General features: G+C 40.5%; 1 protein-coding gene across 3 annotated transcripts in view; it reads right to left on the bottom strand.

Annotated features, from left to right (window-relative positions):
* The window catches only part of LOC102432984, an 85,884-nt gene that overhangs the window by 56,887 nt on the left and 12,449 nt on the right, over nucleotides 1-16,548 (bottom strand). For all 3 annotated transcript variants that reach the window (XM_014456136.2, XM_023755237.1, XM_023755242.1), the window contains 5 exons: nucleotides 15,702-15,801; nucleotides 13,895-13,938; nucleotides 11,791-11,868; nucleotides 7,619-7,815; nucleotides 1,047-1,111 (listed from right to left, as the gene is read on the bottom strand). In XM_014456136.2, the coding sequence (XP_014311622.1) occupies nucleotides 1,047-1,111; nucleotides 7,619-7,815; nucleotides 11,791-11,868; nucleotides 13,895-13,938; nucleotides 15,702-15,801 (484 nt within the window). The remainder of the gene's footprint in view (nucleotides 1-1,046; nucleotides 1,112-7,618; nucleotides 7,816-11,790; nucleotides 11,869-13,894; nucleotides 13,939-15,701; nucleotides 15,802-16,548) is intronic.

Genomic DNA, 16,548 nt, shown 5'->3' with positions numbered 1-16,548 from the left:
AAAAATAAATGGTGGGAGGTAAGGTCATAATAAAAATGTAATTTTATAGTAGAAAGTTAGAAAAATATATAAAAACTGTTTTAATCAGAATTGTGGCTTTATTTTTAATGGAGATATGGCACCGTTTCAAGGAACTCAAAGCTCTAACTGCAAATGTTAGCACAGATCTTATAAGTCCTGGTTAAAACTATGGAAGAAACTGGCCCAACTGTGAAGGCACACCCTGATTACCAAATGACAAAAACTGAAGAACAACAACTCAAGTGTAAATTCAGACTTAAGGGTCATTATAAGAAATATGTTCTTTAAAAACTACTTTTGAGTCAACACTGAATTCAATGTTACTTAAAACATTTTACTGACTAAATTAACCAGATAATTAATTACAACTATATTTGACCTTGATTTCTGAATTTAGAAAAATGTTTTTTGTGGCTTTAATTGTGCTATTTAAGCTTCCAACCAAACCTTTTCTTCTACTTGGGACGAGAATTTGGAAATACTCCATTGGAAAAAATCTAAATGTCCAACAAGGATGTAATGTTTAAGTAAACTATGATATATGCCAATAATGGAATGCTATGGAGCACTTTTGAAATAATGTTAAAAGTATTTAATCATGAAGTAATGCTTCTAATGTTAAATTAATATAATCAAAATATCTAGTAACATTATTTTTAATGTCATACAGATATATGTTCTCTGTATTAATACTTCAAAACCTACCCTCTGGTCCTTCTCTATGGTGCTTTGTAATTGTGGTACTACCATACACACCTGTAGTTTCATAGAAATAATGATTACCCTAAATTTAAGGAATTGCCATAGTATGAGTTCTGGAATTTATATATACCAATTAATCTTACCAATATCAAGAAACCAAAGATGGTCTGTGGGCTTGTCCTCCCCTCCCCATGTTCTCTGCCTACTTTCTACAGGAAATTAATACTTTACGCCTAATTCACTCCCCTATCTATTGCACAGAGGGGCATTAATGTGCCTCCCTGAATTCTAAGCAGGTAACAAAATCACACAAGAGAAAAGACCTTATAAAAGGAAGAAGGAAGCGACCCTTTTGCTCCTTGGACCCGCACCGCTCCACCTTCAACACCTAAACATTAAAGAGAAAATCAGGATCACTTATTTCAGTACAAAATCTGTTCATTACTTTTAATACACAGCTGTGTTTTTTAAATTAACTCAAAAATTAAAGAATGGAGAATATTAGAAATTCCCCTAAAACAAGAAATGCAACTTATTTTAACTTGCTATCTATTTAAATTACATCATTGACAAGATCACAACTGGCCTCTTAAGCTTCTGAACACATCCTTGTGAAATGAAAAGATCGTTATCAGCCTCAGCAATAAAATGGTCATTACTTAGTGAAGTGTCAGAGAAGTTGGGCTAATTACAGCTTAATACAGTTCACATTCTCATCTCAAAAATGCAGTCGTGTGCCATTTTATATGTCTGTGTCCATACTACCATCTCTCTGAACAAAGTAATATCTAAAACACTACTCAGGATGAATAAATTATGGTATGAAAATAAAGTGGGTGTTAGTAAGAATTGATTCTAAGCAAGAAGATGTATTATCAGTGGAAAAATAATATACATGCCTGCATTATTTGGAAAATGTGATAAGATGTATCATAATTTTGTAGACAATACGTAATTTTCAAGAGAAGCAAAAATCTTAGTCACTATCTTCATATCACTGAAAGCATTCTGAGAGTTTTTAAATCTAACTTACTTAACAATATTTGTGCAATCAATAATAAAGAAAACTTTAATTTCTCAAAACAAAGATTATAAGGGTAGTATAGCTTTATCACACTTTTATCTTTAGTATCTATTTGATCAAATAGACATTTTGTTTCTGGGAGCAAAAAGTTGTTGAAGGAGCAAGGATTTAAAAATCTGGGAGACCTAGATTTAAATCCCAGTTTAGCTGTGTGTTCTCAGTCAAATTACTCAACCTCTCTGCCTCCCTTTCCTCTTCTGTAAAATGAACATACAAACTACTTCAAAAGAGAGCTGCAGCTTAAATACTTATAAGGAGCCTATCTCACACCATGGCAGTACCAGTAACAGTGGTGCTCAATTAATTTTCCTTTTCCTTTCTCAAGTGACCGTTCAGAAACCCCCATGCATTTTGAACTGAATTCCTAGCTGCAAACTATTCAAAGTGAAAAACATATCTGATTCATATGCTACAACCTGAAATGAACCTTAAAAGGCCCTAGTATCTCAATGATTTGAAACAATATTATTGCAATAGGTTCAATAAAGCTCTCTTAGAATTTCTTACATTTTATGACCCAGGTTAGCTTTGTCTTTAAATGCATTTACAAGTATCGGTTTAAAATCAAGAAGCCAAACAAAAATATGTGACCCGAACCTCTTAATTCAGGCATATAATATAACTAAGCAGCCTGCAGTACCATAAAGTCAGCAGAGTAAACTCCGGACAGAGATAGCTGGCCTCGCTGTCTCCGTTAAACATGTCAAAGTACAGCATCTAAAAATATTTGAAAAATCTGCCCAATTTCCATCTGTTATATTTCTCAGAGGATAACTAAAAGTTCATGTGAAAGTTCATGGAAAGTTCAAATATGTCATGTCAGGGCATTTACCGGGTAAAAGTTCACTCGGAGTTTATTATTTTTTTTAACAGACTGAAGTGGAAAAAGAATAAATATACTAATTAAAGTTATTTTATATTGCATTACGACCACCGCATTTTAAAGCATCATAAATACAAATTATACATTTTAGAAGGCCATGTGCAATGCATAACGGCAACAATGATGATTTGCCTAAGATAGTAGCCTTGAGACTGTTCTTAGAGAAGCAGCCGCAGATCAATTTTGGTTGTTCTCCATATTATTTAAAGAACAAGTTGTCACATTTTATCTGGTATTGAATACTTTGTTTAAACTACATATTTAGAAACAGTACTATAGAGACATAGGAAAAAGAGAGGAACATCAGAAATAATAAATGAATACAGGCATACCTAATTTCACAAATATTGCACTTTTCACAAATTGAGGTTTGTGGCAACCCTGCGCCCAGAAAGTCTATTGGTGCCATTTTTCTAACAGCATTTGCTCACTTCTCTTATCTGTGTCACATTTTGGTAAGTCACAATATTTCAAAGTCTTCCACTGTTATATTTGTTACTAGAGGCCCAGGGCACAAATTCGTGTATGGGTGGGGTCCACTGGCCCAGCCCAATCAGGGCCGGGCCAGGGGGTAGGGGCCACAGCAAATGCCTGGCGGGGCCCTTGCCCCCAATTGGGGTGGGGGGGCCAACTGGGGGCGGGGCCAGATGTGGGGAGGGGCTGTGGGCGGTGGGCCAGCCAGTCATGCCCCAAATGGGGTAGGGGGGGCGATCGGGGGCCAGTGGCTGCGGGGAGGGGCTGTAGGAGGTTGGCCAGTCGGCCCCACCCCTGATTGGTGCGGGGGCCGATTGAGGATGGGGCCAGCTGGAGGGGAGGGGCCGTGGGCGGTAGCTGCCAGCCCTGCCCCTGATCAGAGTGGGGGGGCCAATCGCAGGTGAAGCTGGCCCGGGGGAAGGGCCATGAAACGATGGGGTGGGGGGGCCGATCTGGGGTGGGACCAGGTGGAGGGAGGGGCTTCAGGAGGTTGGCCAGCTGGCTCCGCCTGCTATTGGGGTAGGGGAGCAATTGGGGGCAGGGCCGGCTGGGGGGAGGGGCTGCAGAGGGTTGGCCGGCCACCCTGCCCTCAATTGAGGTGGGAGAGGCTGATCAGGGGTGGGGCTGGCCGGGGGGACTGGCCACAGGAGGTTGGCTGGCTGGCCCTACCCCCAGTCAGGCTGGTTCGCTGGCCGCAGTGGGCGTCATAGCGGCCGGTCGTTATGGAGTTCTGGTTGCTGGTTTTTTATATATATAGGTGGTGATCTCTGATAAGTGATCATTACTATTATAATTGCTTGGGGGAGCCACAAACCGTGCCCATATAAGACGGCAAACTTAATAAATGTCTATGTTCTGACTGCTTCACTGAAGGGGTGTTCCCATCTCTCTCTCTCTTCTGGGGCCTTCCTAATCCCTCAGACACAAAAATATTGAAATTAGACCAATTAATAGCCTTACAATGACCTCTAAGTATTCAAGCGAAGAGTCGCAAGTCTCTCACTTTAAATCAAAAACTAGAAATTACTAAGCTTAGTGAGGAAGGCAGTTCAAAAATGAGATAGGCTGAAAGCTAGGCCTCTTGTGCCAAACAGGTAGCCAAGTTGTTAATGCAAAGGGGAAGTTCTTGAAGGAAATTAAAAGTGCTACCTCAGTGAACATATGGCTGATAAGAAAGTGGAACAGCTTTTATTGCTGATATGGAGAAAGTTTTAGTGGTTTGGATAGAAGATCAAAGGAGCCATAAATTCCCTTAAGCCAAATCCTTATCCAGAGGAAGGCCTTGACTCTCTTCAATTCTACGAAGGCTGAAAGCGGAGAGGAAACGGCAGAAGGAAAGTTTGAAGCTAGCAGAGGTTGGTTCATGAGGTTTAAGGAAAGTAGGCATCTCCATAAAATACAGGTTCAAGGTAAAAAAGCAAGTGCTGATGTAGAAGCTGCAGTAAGTTATCCAGAAGGTCTAGCTAAGATAATGAAAGTGGCAACACTGAACAACAGATTTTCAATGTAGACAGAACAGCCTTCTGCTGGAAGAAGATGCCACCTATGACTGTCATAACTAGCGAGGAGAAGCTAATGTCTGGCTTCAAAGTTTCAAAGGACAGGCTGACTCTCTTGTTAGGCATTAATGCAGCTCCTGACTTTAATTTAAAGCCAACACTCATTTACTATTATGAAACTCTTAGGGCCTTTAAAAATTAAGCTAAATCCACTCTTCCTGCTCTTTATACATGAAACAACAGTATATCTGTTTACAACATGTTTTACTGAATATTATAAGCTCACTGTTGAGACCTATTGCTCAGAAAAAAAGATTCCTTTCAAAATATAACTGCTCATTGACAATGCACCTGATCACCCAAGAGTTCTGAGGGAGATGTACAAAGAGATGAGTTTTGGCCCTGGCCAGGCAACTCAGTTGGTTAGAGCATCATCCCAATATGCCAAGGTTGTGGGTTCAATCCACAATCAGGGCACATACAAGATTCAACCAACTATGCATAAATAAGTGGAACAACAAATTAACGTTTCTCTCTCTCTCTCTCTCTCTCTCTCTCTCTCTCTCTCTCTCCCCCTCTCCTCTCTCTCTCCTTTCTCCCACTTCCTCTCTCTAAAAAAATATAAGAGGGAGATACTAATGTTGTTTTTATGCCTGCTAACACGACATCCATTCTTCAGCCCATGGAGGAGTACTTTTGACTTTCAAGTCTTATTTACAAAATACAGTTCCTACAGCTGTCAGAGATAGTGATGGGTCTGCCCAAAGTAAATTGAAAACCTTTTGGAGAGGCTTCACCATTCTCAATGCCATTAAGAACATTCACGATTCATGGGAAGAGGTCAAAATATCAACATTAACAACAGTTGGGAAGAAACTGATTCCAACCCTCAGGGATGACTTTGAGGGATTCAAGACTTCAGCAGAGGAAATAACTGCAGATGTGGTGGAAATAGCAAGAGAACTAGAATTAGAAGCGGAGCCTAAAGACGGGACTGAATTGCTGCAACCTCACGATGAAACCTAAATGGATAAGGAATTGCTTCTTGTGGGCGAGCAAAGAAAGTGGTTTCTTGAGATGGAATCCACTCCTGGTGAAGATGCTATAAAGACTGTCGAAATGACAACGAAGGATTTAGAATATTACATAAGCTTAGTGGATGAAGCAATGGCAGGGTTTGAGAGCACTGACTCCAATGCTGAAAGTTCTCCTGTGGGTAACATGCTGTCAAACAGCATGGCATGCTACATAGCAATCGTTTGTGAGAGGAGACAATCAATGCAGCAAACGTAACCGTTGCTTTCTTTTAAGAAATGCCACAGCCACCCCAGCCTTCAGCAACCATCACCCTGATCAGTCAGCAGCCCTTGACAGCAAAAAGATCATGACTCACTGAAGGCTCAAATGATGGTTAACATTTTTTAGCAACAGGGTATTCTAAAATTAAGGTATATACATTGTTTTTAAAAATATAATCTTATCGCACACTTAACAGACTACAGTATAGTATAAACATAACTTTTCTATGCACTGGGAAACCAAAAACTTTGTGACTCACTTTACTGCTATATTCTCTTTACTGAGGTGTCTGGAACCAAACCTGCCATATCTCTGAGGTATGCCTGTATCATCTTACTACTAAATAGAGATGATTTTTAGTTTGCAATCGCTAAGAATGCTATTTAAGGTACGCCAGTTGCAGGCTACTTATGGAAAATGTAGGAAGCCAAGTGGAATATGTTTCATTTGGGACAAAATTACTACATCATTGAAAAAAGTCTAAATGGAAGAAATATTAGTCAATATTGTTTGAATTGCTGAAGCAAAAAAATTAAGATTTTTCTTTTGGGTAAAACCTTTCATATTTAATTTAGAAGAGTAGCAGTGACTATATACACAAAATTTAAGACATAATTTCTGGGTTCACAGATTAAAACATTTTCTTTCTATACAGTACTGGTATATATTTCAAGTTCAGAAAGGATTCTAAATGGATTGAGTAAAATTTCATTCCACTGTTTATCACTTTCTCCTGTCGTCAGCTTCACAATATAACTTCAAGTATATAATTTGCTTCTTAAACTGAAAGGCACATTTGTTTCTCTCCAGCATATCTACATTCTCTTTATGATGTATTGACAATTGGTTTTAATTGAACATAAAGCATTTATTTCTTCATTCAGTCAATAAATGTCTATCTCTTATTTATTATTTGCAAGGTGCTGTAGTAGAGATTACAAAGGAGAGAGAAATTAACCAGACAAAAGTTTTATTTTCAAGAAGTCTACAATGTATTAGAAGACATATGAAATACACACACACACACACACACACACACACATAAGTGAATAACACAAGGCTGAAGTCATTCAGTGCCATGTGAAAGATACAGGTAAAATGATTTGGAAGTTCACAAAAAAACTAACCTTAATATTGGCTAAATACCTAGTTAAGACACCATTTTTCTATTCTTTTTTTTTCTTTTCTGCTAAATTGTTAAACATGTTAAAAGCAATTTTTTAAAAAAATCTTGCTGTAACCGGTTTGGCTCAGTGGATAGAGTGTCGGCCTGTGGACTGAAGGGTCCCAGGTTCGATTCCGGTCAAGGGCATGTACCTTGGTTGCGGGCACATCCCCAGTAGGAGGTGTGCAGGAGGCAGCTGATCGATGTTTCTCTCTCATCGATGTTTCTAACTCTCTATCTCTCTCCCTTCCTCTCTGTAAAAAATCAATAAAATATATTTTTAAAAAATAAAAATAAATCTTTCCCACTTCATTCCAACTACTTTCTAATGTATGCCATAAATCACATCATAGAATTTTCAAGTTATCTACACATCTGGCTTAGAAAAGATGGTATTGGAATTGAAAACAATCACAATTTTATGTTAAAAACTTCTAGAGAGAAAGGGAGAGAATGTAACATTTGAACACAAGCCCTTATTAGTCACTGACCTGGAATTTCAGTAATAGAGACTTGAGAAAAGTCACAAGTGACGTCAGGTAAAAGAAAACGCTGAGGATCACCAATCTCATACACTAGCTGCTCAGCCACTGTACCAAAGGAGACCAATCCCCCGGTGCCAGGAGGCTTGGAGAGGATGAACTGTCCATCAGGAAAACATTCCAGTACGGGAAATCCTATATTGTGCCTGGGTAAAAATCAGGGGACACTGTGGTTCACAACAGCCAGGAAGAAAACCTCAGGAAAAGATATTACCTTATACCAAACAATACTTTTGATGAGTAACAATAACCCAAAGCTGTGCATTTTACATATTATATATTACCGTTTAAAAATCATATGATGGCTTATTCATGTGTGATAAGTACTGAATATGGGTGACGTCTGGGAGCCAAACAGAAAGAAATCACATTGAGAGGAATGGAAGAATATTCAGTATAAAAATTCAGAGAACTGTTTTCAGAAGGTTTGGAAATGGTCTCTAGCTCCTCTTGATGGGAAGTGATGAGAACCCCTATGAGACTGCAGGAGCTGTGACATCTAGAGGGCTGCACATCATTAGATTTCTGCCCCATCAAATTTCTCTGGTCCCTAATAAGTCTCAGAGTGAGCACAGCTTACTCCATTAGTGATCAGCTGGGTTCTCCCTCCCTCCCTTAATTATAAAGCCAAAATGGTGAAATTTGGGCCTCGGCTCTCAAAGAACCATCCTATATAATAAAAGGGTTATATGCAAATTGACCCTGAAGGCGGAACGACCAGTCGCTATGATGTGCACTCACCACCAGGGGGTAGAGGCTCAACACAGGAGCTGCCCCCTGGTGGTCAGTGTGCTTCCACAGCGGGGAGTGCCGCTCAGCCAGAAGCTGGCTCATGGCTGGCCAGCACAGCGGTGGTGGCAGAAGCCTCTCCTGCCTCCATGGCAGCGCTAAGGATGTCTGACTAATGGCTTAAGACATCCCCCAAGGGCTCCCGGTCTGCCAGAGGGATGTCTGACTGACTTAGGCCTGATCCCCCAGGGAGCAGGCCGAAGACTTCAGTCAGACATCCCCTGAGGGGTCCCAGACTGCGAGAGGGCGCAGGCCGGGCTGAGGGACCCCCCTTCCCCACCCTGAGTGCATTAATTTTCATGCACCGGGCCTCTAGTTTATTTATAAAGTTGATCTTCTGTTAACTAAGAAGCATAAAGATAAACAAAAAGGGGGATTAAGGGTAATTTAGAGAATGTAGAGTTATAGCTTATGACCCTAGTTTGCTTCTGAAATGGTCATTTAGTAATGTTAAAAATTAAGCTTGACCTTTAAAAAAAATTCCCCACTGATTTTTAGAGGGGGAAGGGGAAGGGGAGGAGGAGGGGGAGGGGGAAGAAATAGTGCAAAACGATAAAATAAAAATGAACACTTTATTAAAAACTTGATCAAAAACTTACTACCTATCACTCATAATAATGCAAAGACAATAGATATTACCAGCACCCTAATTCTGCAGATGGATGAATTGAAGCACATAAAGGCCGAGTAACTTGTCCCATCTCATGAAGTAGGAAGTAGTAGAACCAGGACTCCAAGCAATGTCTCTAGAGATTATGCTCCTTGATTGTTATTCTGGGCTAAGAGATGCAGCTGATAATTGTAGGAATGCAAAGATCCATGCCCTTAAAGAGTTTACAACCTAGTTGAACAGATAAGGCCAATATGATGAAATCTAGGATCTCAGGTTTCCGACAGGTCAATAATCTGTTTCAAAGTTGAAAAGCTGTTGCATTGGAAGCAAGAGGCATGGAACCAATTAGAAGACTACTAGAGGCCCAGTGCACAGGGCAGGGCTCCCTCAGCCTGGCCTGTGCCCTCTCACAGTCCGGGACCCCTCAGGGGATGTCCGCCTGCTGGCTTAGGCCCGCTCCCAAGGGGAGCGGGCCTAAGCTGGCAGGCAAGCAGCAAGCCCCGCTTGTGGCTGAGTGGCACTCCCCCTGTGGGAGCACACTGACCACCAGGGTGCATCTCCCACATTGAGCGTCTGCCCACTGGTGGTCAGTGCATGTCATAGTGATCAGTTGTTCTGCCGTTCAGTCTATTTGCATATTACCCTTTTATTATATAGGATAAGATAGTCTTCAGAATCTAGATAAGAAACCTACAAATGTGGATAAATATGAAAGGAAGTGAAAGATACTATGGATTGAAAATTGACCTTACTGAAAATTGGTGAGATAAAGGGAGTCTATGGAAGAGAAAAAAAGATCACCAAAGACTAGGTCAGTGGGAGACCGACCATATCACTCTCAAAATGTACAAGTCTTGCCTGGCTGGTGTGTCTCAGTGGTGGAATGTCAAACTATGAACCAGGAGGTCACAGTTCAATTCCCAGTCTGGGCACATTCCTGGGTTGCAGGCTTGATTTCACAATGGGGATGTGCAGGAGGTGGCCAATCAATGATTCTCTCCCATCATTGATGTTTCTAGCTCTCTCTTCCTCTCCCCTCCTCTCTGAAATCAATAAAAATATATTTTTTAAAAAATAGAAGTCTTCAATACAGGCTGATGAGTTTAAGGTAAGAATAAAATTATAAACAAAAGCAAATCTATTCAGATATTCCTAGTAGAGTTGTGTGCAGGGCAGGAGATATAAATCTGGAAGTCATCTGCTCCCATGCCAGTGTCAACACTGCAAAAGCAGATGAGCATTCTGAGGGAGAGAATCCAGACCTGTAAGAGCAAAGGGCTGAGAACACATTTCCCATTGGTGTCATAAGTCTCATGTTTTATTGCTTCCTATTAGTCTGGTACCATATGAAGCCTAAGAAGAGGAGAAGGAAGAATTAGAAGAGTGAGCAGCACCTACCTGGCTCTAGACAAAGTTGAGAGGAAGAGTGGGCAACAAGACTTGAAAGAGATTGCCACTGACTAGACTGACAGGGGTCTGCAAAGTCGTCTATAGATTTTTAATTTACACTAGAGGCAAAGGCCTATGCACTGTAAGCTTCTTATTAGTAAGTTGGCTCATGTTGTAGGAGCTTCTTAGAGCTGAGATCAAGAGACTTCTAACAACACAGCCCTAGATGGAATAGGATGATAGAAAAGGTAATTTACCAGCATGGTCTGAAATTTCAAGGTTCCAGTATATTTAGTGTATTTAATCCTAAGAAAGCGAGACTCTATTTCTATTGTAGGTACTGTATTCATTTCCTAGGGCTGACAAGCAGGGTGAAGCTCTCTTGACGGCTCTAGGGGAGAATCCTTCCTTGTCCTTTTCCTAGCTTCAGGCGATCCTTGGTTTGTGGATGCATCACCCAATTCTTTCTTCACAGGATCTTTACATTGTTTTCCCTCTGTATGTGTCTTCCACTAGCTCCAAATTTCTTTTTATAAGAACAAAAGTCCTTTTGGATTGGGGCCCACTCTACTGATCTCATTTTGACTTGATTACCACTGTAAAGACCCTATTTCCAAATGAGGTCACATTCTAAGGTACTGGGGGCTAGAACTGCAACATATCTTTGGGGAGTATAATTCAACCCCAAATAGGTACATAGCTCAGCCTAATAATAAACTAGAGGCCATAATAAAATATCATATGTTATTTTAGGGAAGTATGATTATTAACATGCCAAAAAGAGTTCTCCTAAACTTAGCTCTGGATCCTAATAAGGTAATGATGGCTAGGGTATAAAGTTTGTCTGTGTTACACAGTACAAATAAAATGCAATATACAATACAAATAAAAACAATTCAAAATTTAAAATAGCAATAATTATAGTTTCATAAACAGAAAATCCTATATAATAAAAGACTAATATGCAAATCGACTGAACGGCGGAACAACCAGTCACTATGATGCACACTGACCACCTGGGGGCAGATGCTCAATGCAGGAGCTGCCTCCTGGTGGTCAGTGCGCTCCCACAGGGGGAGTGCTACTCAGCCAAAAGCCGGGCTCATGGCTGGTGAGCGCAGCAGCAGTGGCGGGAGCCTCTCCTGCCACTAAGGACCCCTTGGGGGATGTCCGCTGAGGGGTCCTGGACTGCAAGAGGGTGCATGCCAGGCTGAGGGACCCCCCTCCCTCCGGTGCACGAATGTCATGCACTGGGCCTCTAGTAAAATTTATAAATGTAGATGTTACGTGCCATGCTATAACATACGTTATACAAAATATAGCTCCTTACCAGTCTGGTACCAAATGCCAATCTGTGAATATTCCACCAGTACTCTGAGCACCACATTCAATGAGATGGCCTGCAAGGCTACAAAGCAAACAAAAAAATAGCATTAATATGGTGAGCAAAATTTTCAATGCCTTCCCAGATATAAAATAATACTATAAATGAAATTTTATATTTGAAGGTATTGTCATAAAAGTGAGAAAAACCTTGGTCATTTTGTTTTTGTTTGTTTTTAAAAAGTAGGGTAATGACACAGAAAGGCTAATCTGCAATAACAGAAAATGGCCTGGTCTGAGAATCACAGGAACCTAGGCCAAGTGATAGACTGATCAAAATGGGACTAATGCATTACTGATAAGGTTGTGAGAGTTAACTGAAATAAAAACATGTGAAAGCATCATGAAAATTGCAAAGTGCTTCAACATGTAAGTTATTACCAGGCTTAAAGTGTGACATTAAATTCTCATTATATTATAGAACTAGGGGCCCAGTGCACCAAGATTTGTGCACGGGGGTGGGGGGGTCGCTCAGTCCAACATGCACCCTCTCCAATCTGGGAGCCCTCAGGGGAGCCCTCTCCAATCCGGGAGTTTCTGTCTGTCTTTGCAATCATATGAGTGAATTGTCTGAGATCCCCAACCCAGTTTGGTTTGTTGCTCACAGAATAATAGAGGCAATTTTTTTCTTTGCTTCATTGGTGGAGATTTCCTGGAAGTTTTAGGATATCGACCCTTTAATTTTTCCTAGACACTCTGATTTTACTTATGTCTCTAACCTTTGCTTTCCCTCCATCCCCCACCGCAACAGTAACTTGTTCCAGGCTCACTTTGCTCTAGTGTCTAGGACAGTGGTTCTCAACCTGTGGATCGCGACCCCTTTGGCGGTCGAACGACCCTTTCACAGGGGTCGCCTAAGATCATCCTGCATATCAGATATTTACATTACGATTCATAACAGTAGCAACATTAAAGTTATGAAGTAGCAACGAAAATAATTTTATGGTTGGGTCACAACATGAGGAACTGTATTTAAAGGGCCAGAAGGTTGAGAACCATTGGTCTAGGAGATCCATCTGCCACCAGAACTACAATTCCCAGCATTCCTGGTGCTCCCCACGCTCTGGGCTTCTGCTTCCAGTCCTGGGGCTGCCATCAGAACTACTATTCCCAGAATTCCTGGTGCTCCCCGCGCTGGGAGCAACCAAGAGAACCATGGCCCCCAAGCCTTTGGCTCTCCTGCTCTGCTCTCTGCCCAGCAACCGAGGGAGCCACGTCCCCCCAAGGGAGCAACCGAGGGAGCCACGTCCCCCCAAGGGAGCAACCGAGGGAGCCACGTCCCCCCAAGCTGCCGGCTCTCCCGCTTCTGCTCTCCGCCCAGCGCCTGTGTATGCAAATTAACCCACCATCTTTGTCAGGTTAATTTGCATATTCACCTTGATTGGCTGGTGAGCATAGCGAAGGGATGGTCAATTTACATGTTTCTTTTATTATATAGGATAGGGGAGAAAATATGTAAAATATTACCATCCTATTTGGTATGTTAATGGACAAAAACTTATCAATATATCTACTATTAAAATTTCCTCTTCAAAAATTTGAAAGATCTGAAGCTCTTTATAGAGTTGACAACATGGGAAAATAAAACACTCTGGATTTTAGTTATTTGGCCTTTGTGAACCCAGGCTCCACCACATAACTAGCTCTGTGACTCTGGGCAACTTACATAACCCTAATGTGTGTCAATTCCCTCATCTCTCAAATGGGAATAACAACATCTGCCTAATAAGTAAATTGTGAGAATAAAAAATGATTTTGTGAAGTGCCTATTAAATCACATAGTAGGTAGGCACTCAATAATAAACGATGGTTGCTTAAAATTTCTTCAATCAATGGTTACTTTGTTTCACAAAATTTCTTCAATCTTTGTAGGAGACATCTTTCTTCAGCTTTAAAACTCTGTAGTATTAAAGAAATACAATTATGTTCAGTTTAAAATGTATTTAAGGTGACCTGCCAGACACACATATCTTAATTTCTGAAAAGCTTAAGTAAATTTTACTGTAATGTAGTTAAAAGAGGAAAATCACTACTAATATTATTAAACTTACCTTCCAGCGGCTAATAAGTCAAAGTCATTGCTTTTCCAACCAAACTATGAGGGGAAAAAAGACACCCACAAAAATTAATTATTTTATTTATAATTCACCAATTAGGTATAGAATCTTTACATAGTATGTGTTTGATCAATCCCCTACTTGATCTAAAGTATAACTCAAGATTACTGCATAGATTCAAATACATAATTATATGGAGAAACTAACAAAAACCTCTCAGAAAAACATGAAGTAGAATTTTGCTCTGGACAAGATGGAATAACCTGGATCTAATTTAAACTAATGCCTGAAACAACAAAAAAGCCAGGTAACATATATGAAACCACAGTGTTTAAGACATTGGACATCAGGCAACAGAAACTAGTGACCTCTAACTAAGCAAGTTGGGCCTATGATTGAGTTTCCAAGCCCAGTGCTGGGAGGGGGAATCAAAATGGAAGCTGGCAGGTTCCCTGAGTTAAGGAGCTGAGAGTCGAGGGAGACCACGATGACTAGAGTTTGCGGGATAGAATACCACATAGAGAGAACAGTACAGATAGAGAACTTTAGAGATCTTAACAGGACTCCTTGTTAAGTAGGCAGCCAAGAACTAGAGATAATGATAAATACTGGAAGCCTCTTGAGTATACATAGCATACAATTTGCTCCAAGTAGTAGCAAAACCAACATTACAAAGAACAGTACTTCCTGAGTGGGAGGAAGAAAAGAGAGGAAGAGCTAGGCCCTAAAGAGATGAACGGATTGGAAAAGGGAGGGAAGGAAGAGTCCACTGGAGGAATAGCTGGGCCCAAAGGTACATGGATGTGAGGACCAATATGAAGGCTTTAGAAGCAGCCTTCCCCAGGAGAGTGCAGACTTAAAACTAGAGAACACAATTTCAAAAAAGCAAAGTTAGACACTGGGTTGAGTCTGAATGGATGAACAGGGAGATCCAAGAAGCCTAAGAGATGGCTCATTCTATCTATATAACACAATTATAATTTTCTCTCCATATGTAGAGAAAGAGCCTCCAGTGCCCTTGAGAACCTGGATTTGACTTAAGAATATTTTACAACAAAGAACCTCAAGCCCCTAAGGCAGTGGTTCTCAACCTGTGGGTCGCAACCATCAGTTTAATACAGTTCCTCATGTTGTGGTGACCCACAACCATAAAATTATTTTCATTGCTACTTCATAACTGTAATTTTGCTACTGTTATGAATCGTAATGTAAATATCTGATATGTCATATGTGTTTTCCAATGGTCGCAACCCACAGGTTGAGAACCGCTGCAAGGGATTAAATGGAGGCACACCAAGAACTAGGAATTTGACCAGGAAGGGGTTAATACACTTATTTTTAGAAAAAAATTACCATTAAAAAATTAGCATAAGCAAAGTAGTCCCCAAACATATAGAAGTGTTCTCAAACTCTTAAGATTCTAAAGGATCCCAAGGTATTGAATAAAAAGCTGCAGGAGTTATTACACCAACCACACACACATATATATAAACCAGTTTCACATGGTCATCTCTGAATAACTTAGTTAACAACAATAATAAAATATTCTACCATATTTTAATGAATATCATTATATAAAATCAAATTTGAAATTCACTGTGTGCCTTTTGGTACACTAGACATATTAGACCTCTATTAGGAAAGCAATTTATTTACTTTTGGCTTATTTTTAATATTTAGAACTTAACAAATTGGCACCTGAACACACTTTGTAATGGCCAAAGAAAATTACATGTGTGTTAGTAAGCAAAACAAAGATGATAAGCTCAAGGTGACAAGTGTGTTCTCCCCATCAACTTACCTCGTGAATGAGGGGTCCCAGCACGAGAGCACTGTCCACGCAGCGCCCCGTCAGAACGATGTCGGCACCGAGGTCCAGGGCCCTGCTTATGGGTCTTGCTCTTTGGAAAACAGATCATCCCTGTTATTGTTTTTCACCCAGGTCAGATCAAAGCTTTTGATTAAACAACAACAACAACAACAATAACAACAAAAAACACAACTGCTTATCATTTTGTCCAATGACTCAAATATATTTCAAGTAATTCCAGGCATTAAATGATGTGGACAAAAACACTCTCCTAGATACTTCCATTCATATTATTATTTTTAAATCAGTATTTCCTGTGTAGTTGTTTATCAAGTGTTCTGTCAACATTCACCCCTTATACAATGCGGTTTGTCTGGGCATACATTTCTAGAATGTCAGTTATTTTACTTCATGGAGACTATTTCACAATCTCCTGGTATCCAATTTTGTTGTTGAGAGGTGTGTTATCAGTCTAAGTATTGTACTGCCTTTCTCTTTGGATGCTCTTACAATCTTAGTTTTCAGTTTTAGACAGTTGCATGATATTATGTCTTTTTGTTTAATCTGCTTGGGGTTGACTCTCCTTCTTGACTCTGTGGATAAATATATCTCATCAACCCTGAATAATTCCCAGCCATTGTCTCTGGACATTGCTTTCCCACATCCCACATAATAAACGGCTAATATGCAAATCGACCAAACAGCGGAATGACCGGTTCCTATGACATGCACTGACCACCAGGGGGCAGACGCTCAAGCAGGGGCTGCCCCCTGGTGGTCAGTGTACTCCCACAGGGGGAGCACTGCTCAGCCAGAAGCCCTGAGCCAGGTTCACGGC

The sequence above is a fragment of the Myotis lucifugus genome, unplaced genomic scaffold (genome assembly GCF_000147115.1).
Source record: "Myotis lucifugus unplaced genomic scaffold, Myoluc2.0 scaffold_1, whole genome shotgun sequence".
NCBI classification, from domain to species: Eukaryota; Metazoa; Chordata; class Mammalia; order Chiroptera; family Vespertilionidae; genus Myotis; species Myotis lucifugus.
Note: the sequence above shows the minus strand (reverse complement) of the source record. Positions and strands in the feature narration are given on the sequence as shown.